Source organism: Pseudorasbora parva, chromosome 8 (genome assembly GCF_024679245.1).
Source record: "Pseudorasbora parva isolate DD20220531a chromosome 8, ASM2467924v1, whole genome shotgun sequence".
Taxonomy (NCBI): domain Eukaryota; kingdom Metazoa; phylum Chordata; class Actinopteri; order Cypriniformes; family Gobionidae; genus Pseudorasbora; species Pseudorasbora parva.
In genome coordinates this window covers 31,426,566-31,444,857 of record NC_090179.1, presented here as the reverse complement: position 1 = coordinate 31,444,857, position 18,292 = coordinate 31,426,566, and the positions used below count along the sequence as shown (strand labels likewise).

Genomic DNA, 18,292 nt, shown 5'->3' with positions numbered 1-18,292 from the left:
TATTTTTATATTAAGTAGAATCTTTTAAGAATGGTTTAGTTTTTTTTACAATTTATCAGAGAATAATTCTTGAAATAATTATATTTTTCTAATTATAATAACTAAAAATAATTTTTTAACATAAGCCTTTTTGCCCTTTAAGCCTAAATCTCACAAAATATATATTTATACCACAGAAATCAGTACAGAGTTTTGGATCTTGTCATTTTGTCCCCGTAACGTATGTTTTACCTGGACCACACACTAATCACTAGATTTGAGCAGCTGCTGAAGCTGTTTGCATGTGTGTTTTAGCATATAGAGAGGTGTCAGCTGAGTCAGCACTTTGAAAGCCTCCCAGTGCTGATTGTGTTCTCACAAGCTGTGATTTGCTGGTGTATGTGAGACTGTGTATTTATGTAGTTCTCATGACTTTCTTTCTTTCTCTTCTCCTTAGATGACCTTCCGATGGGGGCAGTGGGCCGCAGGCCGTCCAGTGAATTCCTTCTGTGTGGAGGGTGAGTGTGACATCAATGAAATGTTTCACTTAAAATGCATTACAATGCTTTCAAACCACAAACCTTCACACATGAATGTGTACCTGCATCAAGCTGTGCAAATGTTAGTCAAGGGTTAGCCAAAGATACACAGTTCACAGTCAAGTCCGACAGAAAGACAGGAATATTAACTCTGGGTAAACGATCTTGATCTCTTTTTGTCTGTTTGCATCATGGAAATATGGAGTTACGGATTAGAAAACTGATCTGTTTGTTTCGTTGATGTCATTGGAGGTATTTTTGGTGCCTTCTACTCCCAAAATATTTAATCATGGAGGTGAAAGCCAGGGCAAGTTCACGGTTGTGTGACTCTGGGTGGTGTGACTTGTTATTGCAGGACAAAGCTGGTGTGGCTCAGTGAGAAGTGAATCACATGGCTGGTGAATGAGTCCTGTGGGAGCGAATGTGTGTTTGTGTTTGTGCTCCTGCCCTAAGAATAGACACCCTGCTGTCATTTCTTCCCATCTGCATGTGATCTGAAACGGTTTCCACACTGTTTACTTGTGAACCGACCTCTATTTTTGTCCAGAGGTGCAGATAAAAACATCCATTGACTGTTTTGTGTCTAGACGTTTGTCATTGTGCAGTAACGCAGTGGATCTGACAGAGTGACAGTTAAAACATTCATATGCTTCTCCTTTTTTGTCTGCTACTCATGTCAAAAGGCTGTTTTGCTGGTGTGAGCCGGTGCATCTACTCGGAGACACTTCCTTCTGCTCTGTGGTTTTTCTGTTTGACTCTCTTGAACAAGCGAGGCGTACTACACCTTCACTGTCTCCTCTCTGTCTGCTTATTCTTTTTCACACATATACACTAACAGCCAAAAGTTTAGATTCGCTTGACTGAATCTGATTTTATGATTTTGAAAAATATTGAAAGTAATGCACCCATATAAAATAAAAATAATCCATCTGATAACCAATAAATGGCAAATATTAAAATGGATACAATTTTGTTTAAAAAAATTAAAAATAAAACACTACAAATGTATTTAGTTTTAAATGCTACAAGTGAATTTATTCACAACGACATTATAATGTACCGTATTTTGAGATTTGCTAAAGATGAAAATTAACAGTGTTGTTTTTGAAGATTTAAGTGAGAAGAATTGTATGCTGTATTTGTTGAAAATTACAGTAAAAACGGTAATACTTTGAAATATTGTTACAATTTAAAATAACAGTTTTCTGGTATATTAAAATATATTTATATTTATAGTATATTTAAAATATTGGTATATTTTAAAATGGTATTTATTCCTGTAATGATAAAGCTGAATTCTTCAGTGTCACATGATCCTTCAGAAATCATTCTAGTATGCTGATTAATTATTATAAATGTTGAAAACTGTTCTTAATATTTTTGTGGAAACAGTGATAGATTTTTTTGTTTTCACAATTCATTGATGAGTAGAAAGTTCAAAAGAACGGCATTTTTTTAAAAATAGAATCTTTTGTAACATTATGAATGTCTTTACTGTCACTTTTGATCAATGCGTTCTTGCTGTATTATTTTTTCCTGTATTTCTTTCTGAGCCCTATATATATATAGCCTCATCATTTATGTCCTGTTTGGTTTGTTGTGCCATGCTGAACTGACTCTGGGTCAAACAAAGGAACTCTCTTTGTGTGCGGCTGTTGTGCAGCCTGGTTAACCGCTCACGTGTAGCCCACACTCTTCCCTCCCTCATTACATAATCCAGGAGACTGGAGCTCAAAACAGTAATGTGCAGCTTCCTTTCTCCCTTTCAGCTCCCCTTCCTTCTTATCAGACCTTTGCATAGTGCGCGCACACCTCCCATACATGACCCAGTCATGACATCTGTGAGAAAACATTGTGTTCCTGATAAAATAAGAACGAGCTGTTTTGTTTTCTTTGTCTGTGACTGCTGAAGGTAGGTGGACCAAGCACGTGCCACTGCCTAAAAAGCACCACCCACGGCTCCTCCCTTCTCCTTACTGATTGGTCAGGGTTTTGTGTTTACACTGTAGCTCCACCCCTTGTGGTTCGGCCATGCCCTTGAGCAGAAACGGATTTTGCTGAGCTCATTTGACAAAGTTGGAAACTTCTCGCTCTTTACATTTAGTTATCGCATTGTAGGAGACTTTGCTCTTGAGGATTTTGTCAAGGTTTATTGCCTAAATGGGTTTGGAAAAGCATTCTGACTGGATTACAACCTTGTTTTCTGGGTTTCTCAGGCCACCACAGCCATCCACCGGACAGACCCCTATGGTGTCTCCACGAAGCGAGACCACGCCAATACCTGTGCCCACACAAGTACGAAACTACCAGCGCATCAAACAGAACCTCTCCAGCAGCCCAACCACAACGCTTTATGGCTCTCCCAGGTAAGACATCCAACAACTATGTAAAGATCTATCACCTGATTCGTATAACTCATTACTTAAAATAAGTGATAAATGATAGGTGGGATTTTCTTTAAAAACAGATGGGTTTAGGGTCTTCAGGCAGGTGTCTGGGAGATCCTGGAGATTATGACCGTTGCGTGCCCCTATTAATCACGCCGGGCCTTAACAGCTGCTTAGACTACTTCACTCTGACCTGCCTTGCGTCACACAAACTGATTAATCTCACCACAACAGCCTTGCTCTCCTTGTGCCCTGGGCCAGGCTGGTTCACATTATATCACCCTGTAAGGCACCTCGGTCACAGTGATGGTGAAGTGGCACCCGGGCACCGATTCAGACCGGATCTTTGAGTCATGATTGTCTTCCAGGTGCCAGTGCACTGAACTATTTATTATTCATGAGCTTAACCAGCTTTGGCAGGGGTGTTTGTTTTTGTTGCATTAAGCTAAATTATGAATTGTTTGAAAAGGCAGGAATATTGAGTATCTCACTCTAGTTAAAGAAAATGTGAGGAACTCTTACCCTAATAACACTGATGACAGAGGACATCCTGCAAAAAAATTTTCATGTACAATTGACAAAAAAAACACTAAAATTCCTTACCATTCAAATGTTTAGGGTTGGTAAGATTTTTGATGTTTTAATCAATTATGCTCAACAAGGCTGCATTTATTGATCAAAAATACAGTAAACACTGTAATATTGTGAAATATTATTGCAATTTTAAATAACTTTTTTTCTATTTGAATATATTTTAACAGAAGTGTATGTAAGATTTTGGACAAAACTGGTACTGCAATCAATTTAAATGACTATAGAGCAGTGTATCACCTCTCTCCCCCTCCCCCTGACTCGAGGTTGCCAGATTGGCTGCAGGATCCAGCAGGAACGTTTGTAGCTGCAGCCGTGGTAACGAGCAGAGCTGGCAACCGGGATGTTGAAACAGTACTGACTTTGTGATTGGTAGATAGGTGGTGGGTGGAGCTTCAGGCCAAAACACAGCATGTCAACATCAGTTGAGGGCTGCAACAACAACTTTTAAATGACAATTTCCTGGCCGGATTACTGTTGTCAGTGATATAAGTATTTGAAATTAACATGATTTCTTAATGTCTAGTGCCATATCAGGACCATTTTATGATAATTGAAATACATTTTTTACAAACAGTTCCTTTAAAATGTAATTTATTCCATGATGGCAAAGCTGAATTTTCAGCATCATTACTCCAGTCTTCTTCAGTGTCACACAATCCTTCAGAAATCATTCTAATATGCTAATTTGCTGCTCAAGAAACATTTCTTAGTATCATCAATATTGTGCTACTTGATATTTTTGTGAAAACCATGATTTTTTTTAGGATCCTTTAATGATTTTAATTCATAGTTAATGGGATGAACTACACCCGTGTGTTACTCTCTTGGGACACCTGTGTGATCTTGAGGAGAACGGACATCATATATCCAATAAAATAACATGCAACCAGTTGATTTATCATAATTGCTTAATTGTCGGTTATGAAAAGTGACATTCTGTGCTAAGAAAAACTTTCAGTAAAATACAATTGTATGGCTGTCAAATGTATGATGTTTTTTTTAATGATCTGATCTGTTTTTGTGTACAGATCAGGCACAGTGCGGCGCTCTAACACAAGCCCCATGGGCTTCCCTAAAATGGTGTCTGGGTCACCAAGCCCTGCAGATACGGTCCAAGCTGTGGGACGACGTCTCTCTACGGGCAGTTCCCGGCCCTACTCTCCCTCTCCACTGGGTAAGAGTTGCCACTGTAAATCCTGTTTTTTACGTTAACTAGGAAATTATGTATTTTTAAGATTGACATGTCCTGACATGCCCATTTTATATGTGTCTGTCTGTTTCTGTGTGCAATTTCCCAGTGGGCACTATTCCTGAGCAGCTTGGCCACTGCTGCTGCGGACACCCCCAGAGCCATGAGGCTCGCAGTCGCAGCTCCTCAGGCGGTGAGTTTATATGCCAAAGATTGACACGAAAGAACCCACAGAACTCATGTTTCCTCTTCAAAGTGTTGTACCATTAACAGTCTCAAAAGCAGTAGCAACAGTCGCTTTCTCCGGGTGGGTCACAGCATGTCTGTGTTATCCTAATCTCCATAGAGACAGCTGCTCGTTATGGCTGAGAACTTAACAAGCGATCAGGAACAATGCATGTTGTAACAAACAGTGTGCCTCGTGAGATATTGTGTGAGGCCTCTTCAAACCCATAAACCTTCAAACCTGTGAACTCAATAAATGTGTCTAACCAGCAACAGACAAACTCAGTGACCTTGTTTTACACTTGCAATTGGCTGAAGTCTTATGTACACATTTCAAATATATAAACTGCAGTGTCACCTAGTGGTTGAATCATGTAGCATCTAAGGAGCCATAGTGACAAAATGTCAGCATGAAATAAAAATCTATTGCAGATCTTATTATAAGAAGAAAAAAAAATGGGTAACATTTTACAGTGTTCTTGTTACATGTAGTTACTATAATAATATCAGTGATTAATGCATAATTACGTGCAACTAACCTAAATCAAACCCTAAGTACATATTACTCAGCACTGAAATGTTTAATTACAAGTACATTAATATTATACCTTAAAATAAAGCGAATCCTAAAAACGTTCAGGTGAAAGTATACAGGTCTTCTCCAATCATTTTGATTGCAATGCCCACACCACACAATTCAATCAGTAACAGTCTGTTACACTCATATTTACATTACTATTTGGAAGAAAATATCTGTTGCTGCTTTCATTTCATTGCAATTTTAAATAAAAAATTTAAAACAAGGACACATTTTATGTTTTAGGTTCCCCTGTGCCGTCCTCTCAGTTACTGGGCACTCGTCTTCAGAGTGCGCCCACGCTGACTGACATCTACCAGAACAAGCAGAAGCTACACAAGCAGCTGTCTGACCCCGTACACCCCACCTCATCCGCCTACCCCACCAGCCACTCCCCTCAACTCGGTCGCCCCAGCAATCTAGGCACCTCCCCAACCAAGCACCTCGGCTCCTCCCCTCGCACCTCTGACTGGCTAACAAAGTCACCGCTGCCCACCATCATCGGCTCACCCACTAAGGTAAGCGGTAGGAGGTGTCAGGTAAATGTCTTTCTGGCCTAGATCAAGAGCTTTTGGTATTAATAATCATTTCTTGTCATATAGGCAACCGCTCCGTTCAAAATTCCTAAAACCCAAGCCTCGTGCAACCTCCTGGCCCTGGCCTCTCAGCAGGGTATAGCTGACAGCCCCTCCCCAATCAGGATGCTGATGGATGGACGGGACCTCTGCGCACATCACTGCTTGGCATATCCCAGCAGCCAACAGCCTGCTCCAGAGGCCAGCAAGACTTCCTTTGGCAGGTCAGGCATATGCATAGTAACATTCACCACTGTTTAAAGGACAACTCAGGTGAAAAATGCACCATGGTTACTGAGTAAATTGTTCTCTGGAATGCGTTTTCATGGAAATCGAATGTAAAGAGTTTTATCTCTAAAAACAGATTCACTTATAACGCTAGTGTATGGGGCATAGAATAAGTCCAATTAAATCGCTAGTTAATACCACTAACAAGGCTCAAAATAGCCTCACACCAACACGGTAGCATAACGAGGGTCCTTACATGCAAACCGAAGCATTGAGAACTTTGTAAGTGTACAAACAGTTTAATAAGGAGATACTTTATAAAGACAGTACATTACCAGTTTACGGACAGGAGCCATCTTGGAAACCAGTCTCGAAGAGTCGAGCCATGAACGCTGTGCTAAGTGAGCTGGTTGCGTTCAGTTTTTTTCACATTATTTTATTATCAGTGCTTTCTTCCGGAAACAACGGACCATATGAGATTCCAACTCACAGTTCATCACTTAGCACAGTGTTCGTGGCTTGACTCGTGTCAATTACCCCTTGGTTCATTTTTCACCGGAGTTGTCCTTTAAATATTTGGGGTCAGTAAAATTAATATTTTTATTTTATAAATTAATACTTTTATTTAGGAAGCATGCAAAGGATGAAATGTTTTTTATTATTTCCTGTTTTATGTTTCCCCCCGGCATGTTAGGGTTATTTCACTGAAATAACTGCTTATTTATTATTTTTTATGAAACATACTTAAGAATTAATACTTTCCTTTCAGGCTTTTTAAATTTAATAATGGGACAATTGACTTTTTTTATTATTCTACCAGGACACTGACATTTATGACTTTATGCCCCTCACAAATATACAAAAATATAATCAAAGAAGGAATGCATTGATATTGTTGTTTGCATTTTTTTAATGTATTTGAATAAATTAATAGATTTGCACAAGAAATAAGTATCATGCCATTGACCCCTTTCTTATGCATATAAAATTAAGCTAAACTTATTAATTTCCTCAGGTCTGTAAGTGCAGGCAGACTGTCTGAGCCGCCGGTGCGGATCACTTTGGGAGGACAGCCATACAAGGGCAGCACAGACAGCCTCAACACCGAGAGGCCCATGGACACAGGTAGCCCCCGTTATCATTTTGCTATGGTTTTTCGTAAAGTCCAGTTTTTAATACCAATAATATTTTATTTTGTGTGTAACCCCACTGACATCATTTGAGCTTCTCCTGAAAGCTATTGGCCTGCATGAAGTGCTCTGATTGGCTGCCAGTGTTTGTATGTGTTAGCCTGTGAGTGACCCCTGTGTGTGCATCCCTTCCCAGCCCCGCCAGGGACTTGCGGTTTGGCAGCGGGCGGGGCAAGTCCCCGCAACGTTGTGTTCACGGTGGGTTCGCCTCCCAACAGCAGCACCCCTCCCACCTGCAGCCATCTCGCCTCCCGCCCGCGCACCACCTCAGGTGAGGGGCTTCACCTCATAAACCCGCCCCGTACACCACTGCTTCAGCTGCCACACTACATGTTTAATGCCTCTGTCCTTCCGATGGTCAAGATTAACCTGAAACGTATAGATTATTTACTCAAGTAGTCTCTAAGGACCATGTGGCTGATTTCTGTGTGTCTATGTGTCCGCAGTAGGCTCCAACAGTTCCGCCGGCTCGCTGTGCTCCACCAGCGGAAAGGTGTACATGGGCTCTCCCCCGGGCATGACCATCGGCAGTTCCTCGCCAGGAGCGGATGCGGCTCCTAGCAGCCTGCGCTACGTCCCTTACGGCACCTCTCCGCCCAGCTTGGAGGGATTCATTACCTTTGAAGCGCCAGAACTGCCAGAGGAGACGCTGATGGAGGTGGGTGAGAGAGCTAACATGTAGAGTAGGGGTCGCACAACGAATTAGATTTTTCTAATGACATCATTTAGTCTGTGTTTACTTTAAGACAATGACTATGTTTACATGTGCACCAATAATGCGACTATTTATAATAATCAGAGTGCGGTTTTAATCACTGTAAGATGTTTAAATGACATGAGAAGAACTCTTCACTCCAGTTTACAGTTTAAATTTACATTTTCATTATTCTGATTACCGTACTCGCTAATATGGTTATACCACACTCAGATAGGCATACAGTATGAATGTTACCGGCCAGCATCAAATCCATAATACATGTTTTTGTAGCTTACTGGATATTATTTGGTGCCGTGTAAGGGTAAATAAAAATGTTAAAATACGGGAAATGATAATTAACAATTATATATTCAATATTGGCCAATACCAGTAATTAAATTAAAAACTCTTAATATTGGCCAACTAAAGACCTGTGACTAACTTACGCAGCAATAACATTTCTATTTGACATGTCTAACCAAAATTAAAACTATTGAAACAAAGCTAAAATCAAAAAAATAAATGTTTCATGGGAAAATGAGTTTGCAATAGCATACGTTTAAGTTTACTAAAACAGAAATAATAAAAGCTAAATAGAAAATGTAAAAAAACCCCAACAGAAAATATAAAAATAAAAGCTATTTAAAAATATATATATAAATACTATAGTTGTATATAGTTTATATAATATATAAGTAATACTAAAATAACACTGGGGATCTTTTTGTTGAATCCTGTATACTGCTCATACACATCAGTTCATCCTGTTACACACAGAGAACAGTCTGAACTGGATAAAGCTTTTCTTGGGAAACACTAACAGGTTTATGTGTGTTTTTGGCAGCGAGAGCACACAGACACCTTGATGCACCTGCGGATGATGCTGTCCTTTACGGATTGTGTGCTGGAGATCGCTTCTCTACGATCCGGAGGACCTGATCTGGGTGCGTCTGCAGCCTCTCTTTATCCGCCTCAGGATAGCGTGGTGGTGGATCAGATCAGCCAGCTTAGCAAGGAGTGGGGGTAAGGACAGTGGCCACGGACACACGCAACCTTTAAAAATGAGACCTCATAGCATACAGTATATAATGCTTTGAACATCATCTCACACAGGCAGGTGGAGCAGCTGGTGTTGTATATGAAAGCCGCACAGCTGCTGGCCTCCTCGCTGCACCTGGCCAAAGCTCAGATCAAGTCTGCCAAGCTCAATCCTTCCACGGCCGTCAAACAAGGTGACCTGCTACATTTGATGACACTGATAACAAAGTGTGTATGTATATGTGCAGTTGAATTGTTATAGTTAACCACTTCCCTTGAGGCCTAAAATTATTATTAGGACTTGTGTGCAGGGTTCCCATCATCATCAAAAAAATAAATAAATTGGGCTTGGTGGACTGATGAATTTATAACGAAAAGAAACATCTGAAGTTATTAAATGAATTATTTATAATTATTTTCATATATCATGAGACTGCTAGTTTCTGTAAATAAAGTTTGAAAATGAGCAGATTTGTTGTTACAGCAGCAGTAGCAGAAATATCTTGGGGGGGCCTTTAAACGGGAGTCAAAAATGTTAGGAATCACTGATGTAGAGTAACGAATGAAATTCGAGAATGACATGTACCTTCTCTCTGAACTTCAGTGGTCAAGAGTCTGAACGAGCGCTACAAGAGCTGCATTTCCCTGTGTCGCCGCCTCACGGACAAACTCAACCACTTCTTCTCTGACAAACAGCGGTTCGTGGACGAGATCAACAGCGTAACGGCTGAGAAGCTCATTTATAACCATGCTGTAGAGATGGTGAGCCAGGATGGTCATGGTGGCCTTGCTTTTTTTGCGTGATTTTAGCAGCTAGCAGTGGTGTCATGTTTGTGCATGTGTGTGACAGGTGCAGTCGGCCGCGCTAGATGAAATGTTCCAGCAGACAGAGGACATTGCATATCGCTACAACAAGGCATCCATGCTGCTGGAAGGTCTGGCCAAGATCCTCCAGGACCCAGCTGATGTAGAGAACGTCATCAAATGTGAGTGAATTTAAAAATCATGTTTTAACCCTTTGTGCTCACCCTTTCTGCTCAAGCGACAGTCAAAAACAGTGAATACTAAAAAATACACTTTCCGAGTGTTTTTGTTGTTTTGTCTGCGGATGTTGTTTTATTGCTACAGTACTATTTTTATTTTTATTAATTTTGTTCAGCATAAAGTTAGGATCAAATATAGGCTGGCGCTTCACAAGTTCTAAAAGAATGATTTATTGATTTGTTAAGGAACATTGTTGTTATTGTTAACTAAAAATGTTTCCTTTTCAACATACCCCCATGTTGTTCCAAACCTGTATGAGTTTCTTTGTTCTGCTAAACATAAAAGAAGATATTTTTGAATTATATATATTTGAAACAAAGCAGAAAGAACAACCATTCACTACCATAGTATTTTTTCCCCTACTATGATAGTCAATGGTTGCTCTATATGCTTTGTTACAATCATTCTTCACAATATCTTCTTTTGTGTTCAGCAGAACAAAGAAACTCATACAGGTTTGAACAAATTGAGGGTGAGTAAATGACAACATTTTAATTTAAGTACTGCAATTACTAAACATAAATAATATGGCTTAATAGATATATTATTATAAAACCTAATAAAAATGACTAAAGCACATCAAATTTCTAAAATGTAGATTAACATTTAAATAAAATCTGATAATATAAAAATATGTTAATTCAAAATATCAATAGTAAAGGCATAATATTTAAGATTTTTGGATTCAAATATCCAAAAACCACTAGAACAATGTTATATTTTGTTGACTTGTGTACTTACATTATCCCAAATGATCCCAAGAATGTTTAAAACCCAAGAAATAAGCAATTTTAACCAGGACATGGACCATGTCTGTGCGTTGCCTACAAATGATATCATATCCGGTACCCTATATTTCTGTTATATTTTGTAGAAACCATAGAAACACCTAAGACGCTTGAATATATTGTGTGTTTTATAAGACAGGTGAGCAACTGTTTGGATACAATCATCGATAGAAAATGAATCATTGTTAGTCTTATTGTTTAAATCTTGTTTTCTTGATTACAGCGAGTACCATGTTTTACCATGCCTAATCATCGATCTAGCTCACTGCAGTGTGCAAAAAGTGTCTTATAGCAGTCGCCGAGTGAACGCACAGAGTAGAATTATAACATAACTTTCAAAACATTCAAATTTATTTTAATACGATTAAACAGAGCTGTATTACCCCACATATGCTTGGCCGGAAGAAGCGGAAGTGGCGACTGTGGTATGATAAAAGCCTCTCAATCACTCCAGTGACCTCATTCCGCTCCAAAGGCTTTCGGCCCCACCATGCTTCATATTACAGTAATGTGAATCAATCTTATTAGCTCTTCTGCCCGAGTCCCATAGGATTCCCATGATTCCACAAAATGAAGGCGTTATCAAGCTACGGCTTTGTTTTTTGAATAAACAACCTCTAGCGGCGAAAATTACATATTGTGCCTTTAAGCACATAATAGGATATAAATAATACTAAAACAACACCGGAATCATTTAGATCCAGAATTGTTCGTACATCTTGTTCATTCTTTGTTTTATGCTTAATCTTTTCTTTTTGTGTTTTCTTTGCACAGACAAGGCCAGTGTGGACCGGAGGATCTCTGCTTTGTGTTACTGCACCGTTACCCTGTACGAATAAAGAGTGTGATCTGTGAAAAACACTCCAGGGACCATCATCTTCTCAAACTACAGAGAAGACTAAACAAATCCCTTGTTTTTTGTTCTGTAGCAGTCGAAGCACTTTCAGTTTCTTTTAATTCCTTTCAATCACAAGCAACAGACCAAGTATTACAATTTTTGCAGACGACATTTTGAGAAGGATGTGTACAAGTTCACTACCAAAGATGAAAACTAAACAGAGACTTTATAGTATGAAAAAAGCTGTTGGACCTGCATTAAGATCCATCTTCTGTTTTTTTACATAAACTGAAAGGATTTTGGACTGGGAATCTTCAGAGGCCCAACAATGAACGTCAATGCAAATCAGTTCATCTTATTGTTTTATACTGCACTCTATTGCTCTGATTATTTATTGGTTTTAGAAAGATATGCTAGTGTTATTGATGATAGTGTTGAAAGACGTCATGTGCAGCCCAATAATGGACTGTAATTACTGGTACCACACATACACAGCCACATGGTTGAACTTAGGAGGAATCTATAGTATTTACAAAATCAGTTTTGAAGCAAATGCACTTTATTGAGGCAGATGTGGACGACGCTTGTCCTAGAACATCTGGGAGAAGGTGGAGAGCCCTCCATCCGTCTCTAAGATCAGAGTGTGGCTCCAGTTTCTTCTCATTTCCATATCTGAAATCCTCTGAAAATGAGTGTCTGGAAGGCCCATGAGCATCAGGTTGGACACTGGCGTCACATAACAGCCTCGTGGTGAATCATACATAATGGTCAAAATACTTGAGTCGTAACTTACTTTTTGATTCAGCCGTACTGAAACGTTTTTATGTTCATATTAATACTGTAGCTTTTTTTAACCGACGTGCGTGAGCTGTTAATACTTGTACATTCTACATGTTTTTATTTTGGAGTGAATGCGAGCGAACAGCTTGATTGAAGAAGGTGGATGCTGCCGCCACCACCCCTGCCTCTCAAATTAAGAGCACAAGATTTCCTTGTTTTTAGGTTTTTTTTATTTCGTTGTGGAGGTAATAGGACAACTTTCACAGATTATTCGAGGCCTCACGTAGGACTCGAGACCTCACTTTGCATGGCAGCTCTTGAATAACGCCCATGAATATCTTGTGTACGACAATACATTGACTGTGCGGGACGTGGATGTTGCAGGTAAATGGGAGAGAGCGTGGCCCACTGCCAGGCTCTGCTTTTCCCCGTTCGTCCACAGCGCTCAGGACAGCGTTTGTGTAACTGCACTTCCCAGATGCCGTGGCCAGTTTCAGGATACTGAAGAACTGAAAGCATGACTTCGGGTAGTCTACTTTCACTTGTACATGTTTTGGACACCTCGCTCCCTCTCTCCTGCACTCTGCCTGTGTTTTTATTTTTAATAATGGCCCCTTGTGAGCCTACAAAGCCTTTACTGTACAGAAAAACAAGGCTGATGTCCTTTCTGCCACTTTGTTATACAAAACCATGCATATCTGTAGTTGTAGGACTTCCTTATCCAGGTCTGATCCGAACTGTGTACAGATGATCCATTAGAGAAGACTAGTACAGAGCACATGTACCTGTGGAACATTAGAATGTACTTGCCCTTCGGTTTGAATATTTCCCTTTCCGAATAAACTCTTACAACCAGCCTATCACAGCCCAACAGGACACGATCCCGGTCAATGCAGCCTGAAGGTTCATTATCCCTTGACTTTCAGTGACAAAATGTTTTAATCAGTTTGTGTTTTACCAAGGGCATCTATGTTGTCTGAAACTGTAGAAATACAGCTTTTATTAAACAAATCGATTTTATCCTGTTATCTGAGTCTCCGATTATGTGCTTTGTAAAATGATGCTGCGTTTGTTACAAATGAAGTATTGAAAGTTGCAGCACAGGTGATTTTTTTTTCAATGCATTTTGGCCGTTCATTTTCACGCCATCAGTTTTTTGGGGGGCCTGAAAACGCAAACTTTTGAAAAAGTGTTTTTGGAAACGATATTGGGTTTGTTCCAAATGGCACACTTCACGTGCACTTTCAGTCTTTTGCACTTTAAATGGCCGCCACGTGCGGTGCGCGTGTTTGTTAAGTCCACAAGACCGTAGAGTGTCCCATTCGTCATTTAAGCTTAACTCTTTGCCCGCAGCGTTTGTAAAAACAGGGTTCTGGAATTTTTTCACAAAAATTGAATAGCCCATAGAATATTTTGTTTAATGAATATCAGCATAAGTAAGGGATAATCCACGGCTAGCCATGCGTTAAAGGATTTTAATGCACGGCATAGAGGCGAAGAACCGAACACGATGCGAAGTGAAGTGGATTTTAATGCACGAACTTGCCTCTAGGTCGTGTATTAAAATCATTTAATGCATGGCTAGCCGTGGATTCTCCCGCTTATACCATGGTTATTTGCCAAGTTAAAAACAAGTTAAAGCTGTAACTGATGTTTTTTAAGAGACGGGTAAAATGACGGTTGTTTTCTTAAAGGGGTACTTCAGCGCTGGGAAGATGAATCTGTATTTAAACTGGGTCATCAATGTAATAGAAATGTGAAATTATTTTTGAATTTGATGCCTTCTAGACTGAGAAAAGACAGACAATGTATTTTTGTCTCATGGGGATGAAAGACTACAATTCCCAGAATGCTTCGCTACCCTGTGAGGCCATTCCCAGAGCCACCAACTTGATTACTGTGACTGAGTTAGAGAAGACACTACAATTAAAAACTGAACGTGTCTGTTCAATACAATGAGTGAGTCACCGCGCGAGTGTCACAGCACTGAGCACTAACTGCAGGAGTCAGATAAATGAGCTGATGAGCTCTCGTGATGAGAGCTGAGGTAATCGCGACTACACTGGCATTCATTCACAACGAGAGTTCAGTCTGGCACGTTTCAGTTCATGCCTTTGCAAGCTTAACTTTCATAGAAATTAATTTGAGAAGTTAAAAGACTTACATTGCTCACCATAGCTCCGTTTAAATAGTGCCTATAGCTCAATTTAAAGAGTGCCTATAGCTGTGAGCTGAGCTCTAAGTATGATCTCCATCCCCCATGCGCAGGTTCAAAACATGCGGAAATGGCTCCCTCTGCTGGCTGTAGTCTTTAGCCTTTGGCCAAACATTCCTCCTATGATGCAAAATCGTCAATTTGCATCATAGGAGGAATTTTTCCAGAAATAAAATGCATAAATCTCTTGTCTCAGGGGGATATGAGAGGGGAAAGCACAATCATTTGAATATACTTCAGAGTTTCTACTGATACAAAGCCATATGCTAATCGCTGAAGTAAGTTACGGCTCATTAGTTCTAGCACACCGTCGCTTTATATAGAGCCATCGAAATGTTTTTATATGAAAAAAATTATCACATTTATTTAAATTCATTATTAAAAAAAAAGAGAGAGAGAGAGAGAGAGAGAGAGAGAGAGAGAGAGAGAGAGAGATGCGTTCGCGATCCCTTCTTTATGTCAGCCTGAAGATTCCCTCCTTGCTTAAGCATATCGAACATAACTTAATGATTATTTAATGGATTTATTAAAATGATTTATGAATGACAGGCAAGACTGCAGTGACAAGGCAATCTTAATTTAGACTAAATTAAAAAAATTATACATAAATATATTTTTGTATGATTTTTTTTAATGAAAAAAATATTTAAATAACAAATTTAATGGAGAAAAAATTTAAAAATAAAATTGTGTGTGTGTGTGTGTACCTTTAACTGTATTTTAAGTAGATTTCTATTATATTTACACTACCAGTGGACTACAACAACAACAAAATTACATACTCAGAATTGGGAACATATCTGCTTAATATTTTCCAACGGTAAGTTACAAGCTATGTGGAAAAACGTATTTACTTGGTCAAAAGAGTAAACACAACTACAAGCCAAGCATACTTAGAATACCGAATACTAGCATAGACCGAATACTTTGACTTCTATGTCAGTAGGCTATAAGCCAAGTTTACTTAAGTGCAATTTAATGTTTTCTGCTACTATACTTCACATGGTTCGGGTCGCCACATGAGGCGAGCAGTGCAAAGATGCAAGCTGATGACGTATGTTCTCTTGAATCCCAGCAGTAGCTACTGTCATACCGGCCTCTACACGATACAAAAAGTGCAACAAAATGTTACTTCAGGTGTTTTTTTTTTAGTAGCTCTCTGGCACCTTCAATTTGTATCACACGTGACAGTAGCCTAATGGACAACCATAGACAGTAAAAGAAAGTGGACAACCCGATCACATAAATAGTACGTGTGCAATGTCGTTAAATGTCCTACGCCAAAACTAATTTTGGCGTGCATATGATAGGCCTACGCTGTTTTTCGCGTGCATGATACGCACTTTATGGCGTGTATATGACACGATCTTGGGTAGGATTAGGGTGGTTTCTGTGTTCAGTGCTGGCACACATTTGCTTTAAAATGTTAAGCAGCTCAGTGACCTGAGTATCTTCTGGACATTTATTGTTCACAACATGGTACCTGTGGCCACACTTCCTCAAGATCCTCTGCAAAGCTTCATCCTTCCTTTCAATGTTCTTTTCAATATTCCCGCCTCTTAACTCATCTCCCCACGTAAAGAGCACCAGAGCGTGTGACCACACCGCGTCCCCGAGGACATCCAAATATTTCTCCATAGCATGTCCGTCCCTCTTGCTGAAAGAGTCCACTGGGATGACGAGGAGAAATATCAGAAATCCAGGAGGGGCCAACATCACACTGCGCAGGATCTCCTGTTTCACCTGTTTGGCGTCATCCAAACCGAAGAGACTCCAGCCTGGAGTGTCCAGCACAGCCAGCCTCATGCCGTCCACCCAGCCGTATCTCCTCACACAACGAGTCGTCCTCCTCCCGGGCTCAAACTCACTGCGCCCGAGGATGAGGTCTCCCACTGAGCTCTTACCAGCACGTCTTCGACCCAGGAGCACGAGTCCCATCAAAGAAACACACACTGGATTGACTAACAGAGACACAGGAAAGTCAAATCAAAGGTATAGCCTATGTTGTTCTGTCGTAAGGCTTTACCATTTCACATGTGAAGTGTCCACACTTACCATATGCCGTCACAGAGCTCACTGCCATTCTTCATTCTTCCATCCCAGGCTGCATTAGGTCTTTATGTTGCATATTTCCGCTTAACTGTTTGCTTAATAACCTATCTACATTTAACACGCAATGAACTAAGTTTCAAAGTCCAGTTCTCAGTTCTGTGGAAGTCATTAGCGTGACTCACGTCTTGACATGGGAGGGACAGTGAGGTTAGTTTAGTTATTAAAAAAAATTGCCTAATAATATAGCATAAGGATTCAAAATGCTGTGGTAATTTCCACAAGTAAAATGTAATTTCATTTTGTCCCATCACTTTTCTAAAGCAAGATCCCATGTCCTTTATGTTTCCATAAGTTGTATAAGCTGTTATCTAAAATCAAATGAACTTGGAATGCTATAGGTTCCCCCTCATATATTCTGAAGATAGTCATTTTGGTTTACATCACCTCAGAGGTATAATGGACCTTCTTTACTATATTTAACAATTACAACAGTGTCATATTTTTCACTTAATCTGATCAAATTAAAATGACTAAAAATCTAAATTTAGCTGCATATATCTCATATTATGTATGACAATGTTACCGCATAATTTCTTCACTTAAAAGTGGAACATTTTATAAAACGTATAAATAACTTGGATTTTACAGCATGGAGGGAAGTGTCATTCAATTTTTACTAGCATTGTTATTAACTAAAAGTAAAATGACACACACACAAAGTTTGTTCACTGAAACAAAACTAAAATTAAGTACAAATATTAGATGTAAAAGAATACTAAAAATTAAGCAAAACTAAAATAAAAATATAAACAAGTAACTAATAAAAATGACAAAAATTAACAAAATGAATAACTGAAAATATAAAAATAAAAGCTATTTCAAAATATTAAAGCTGCAGTCCGTAACTTTTTGCACTCTAGCGGTTAATAAACAGACATTTCAGCTGGAGCTACTTCTCTCTGTTTATGTCTATGGCGAGTCACGCAGGGACTGTGCTCCTCCGCAGCGGTTCCTACCAGACCAATCTGAAGTAGTCCCAATATAAACACTTATTAGAAGTGTACCATAATTATTCAGGTAAGACAAAAACATGGTTTGGAAAAAAATATTATACATGTTGTACATTCTCATTATATAATGTTTGTAAATCCTAAAACTTAAGGACAGCAGTTTTAAATACTATACAAATATTAAAATAAAATACAATTTTAAAATGTTGACTATTTGTTTGCAGCCATTTCTATCTACATTGTTGTAAGAAAAACAAATCTTGATAATGATGTATATAAAGTAACCCCTGCACAGTAAGCTGTACTGTATCCAAGGTGTTAAACTTTACATCCCAAGTCTTGGTAAC

The 18,292-nt window shown here is 39.3% G+C and overlaps 2 protein-coding genes across 4 annotated transcripts in view; one reads left to right on the top strand and one right to left on the bottom strand.

Annotated features, from left to right (window-relative positions):
- ulk2 (unc-51 like autophagy activating kinase 2) overlaps positions 1–13,696 on the top strand; it is a 33,374-nt gene extending 19,678 nt beyond the window's left edge. Inside the window, exons 14-27 of one of the 3 annotated variants that reach the window (XM_067450910.1) lie at positions 437–497; positions 2,735–2,884; positions 4,528–4,673; positions 4,798–4,881; positions 5,737–6,008; positions 6,093–6,289; positions 7,309–7,418; positions 7,620–7,754; positions 7,933–8,141; positions 9,025–9,203; positions 9,294–9,412; positions 9,823–9,980; positions 10,069–10,204; positions 11,825–13,696. In XM_067450910.1, the coding sequence (XP_067307011.1) occupies positions 437–497; positions 2,735–2,884; positions 4,528–4,673; positions 4,798–4,881; positions 5,737–6,008; positions 6,093–6,289; positions 7,309–7,418; positions 7,620–7,754; positions 7,933–8,141; positions 9,025–9,203; positions 9,294–9,412; positions 9,823–9,980; positions 10,069–10,204; positions 11,825–11,889 (2,021 nt within the window). In that variant the 3' untranslated portion in view covers positions 11,890–13,696. Of the gene's footprint in view, positions 1–436; positions 498–2,734; positions 2,885–4,527; positions 4,674–4,797; positions 4,882–5,736; positions 6,009–6,092; positions 6,290–7,308; positions 7,419–7,619; positions 7,755–7,929; positions 8,142–9,024; positions 9,204–9,293; positions 9,413–9,822; positions 9,981–10,068; positions 10,205–11,824 lie in introns of all 3 variants that reach the window. The other 2 variants (XM_067450909.1, XM_067450911.1) reach the window with 2 other exon arrangements.
- A 1,889-nt stretch (positions 13,697–15,585) lies between these two features.
- LOC137084606 (GTPase IMAP family member 4) lies at positions 15,586–18,188 on the bottom strand. The gene is made up of 2 exons (XM_067450908.1): positions 16,939–18,188; positions 15,586–16,844 (listed from the first exon to the last, which is right to left on the bottom strand). Exons 1-2 carry the CDS (start codon positions 16,964–16,966, stop codon positions 16,228–16,230), a joined length of 645 nt encoding a protein of 214 aa, XP_067307009.1. The 5' UTR covers positions 16,967–18,188; the 3' UTR covers positions 15,586–16,227.
- Between the last annotated feature and the right edge of the window lie 104 nt (positions 18,189–18,292).

Coding starts and splice junctions, on each gene's coding strand:
- LOC137084606 (XM_067450908.1), bottom strand. CDS start 16,966: ATGGCAGTGAGCTCTGTGACGGCATATG. Junction 16,845..16,938: donor GAGCTCTGTGACGGCATATG/GTAAGTGTGGAC, acceptor TGTCTCTGTTAG/TCAATCCAGTGTGTGTTTCT.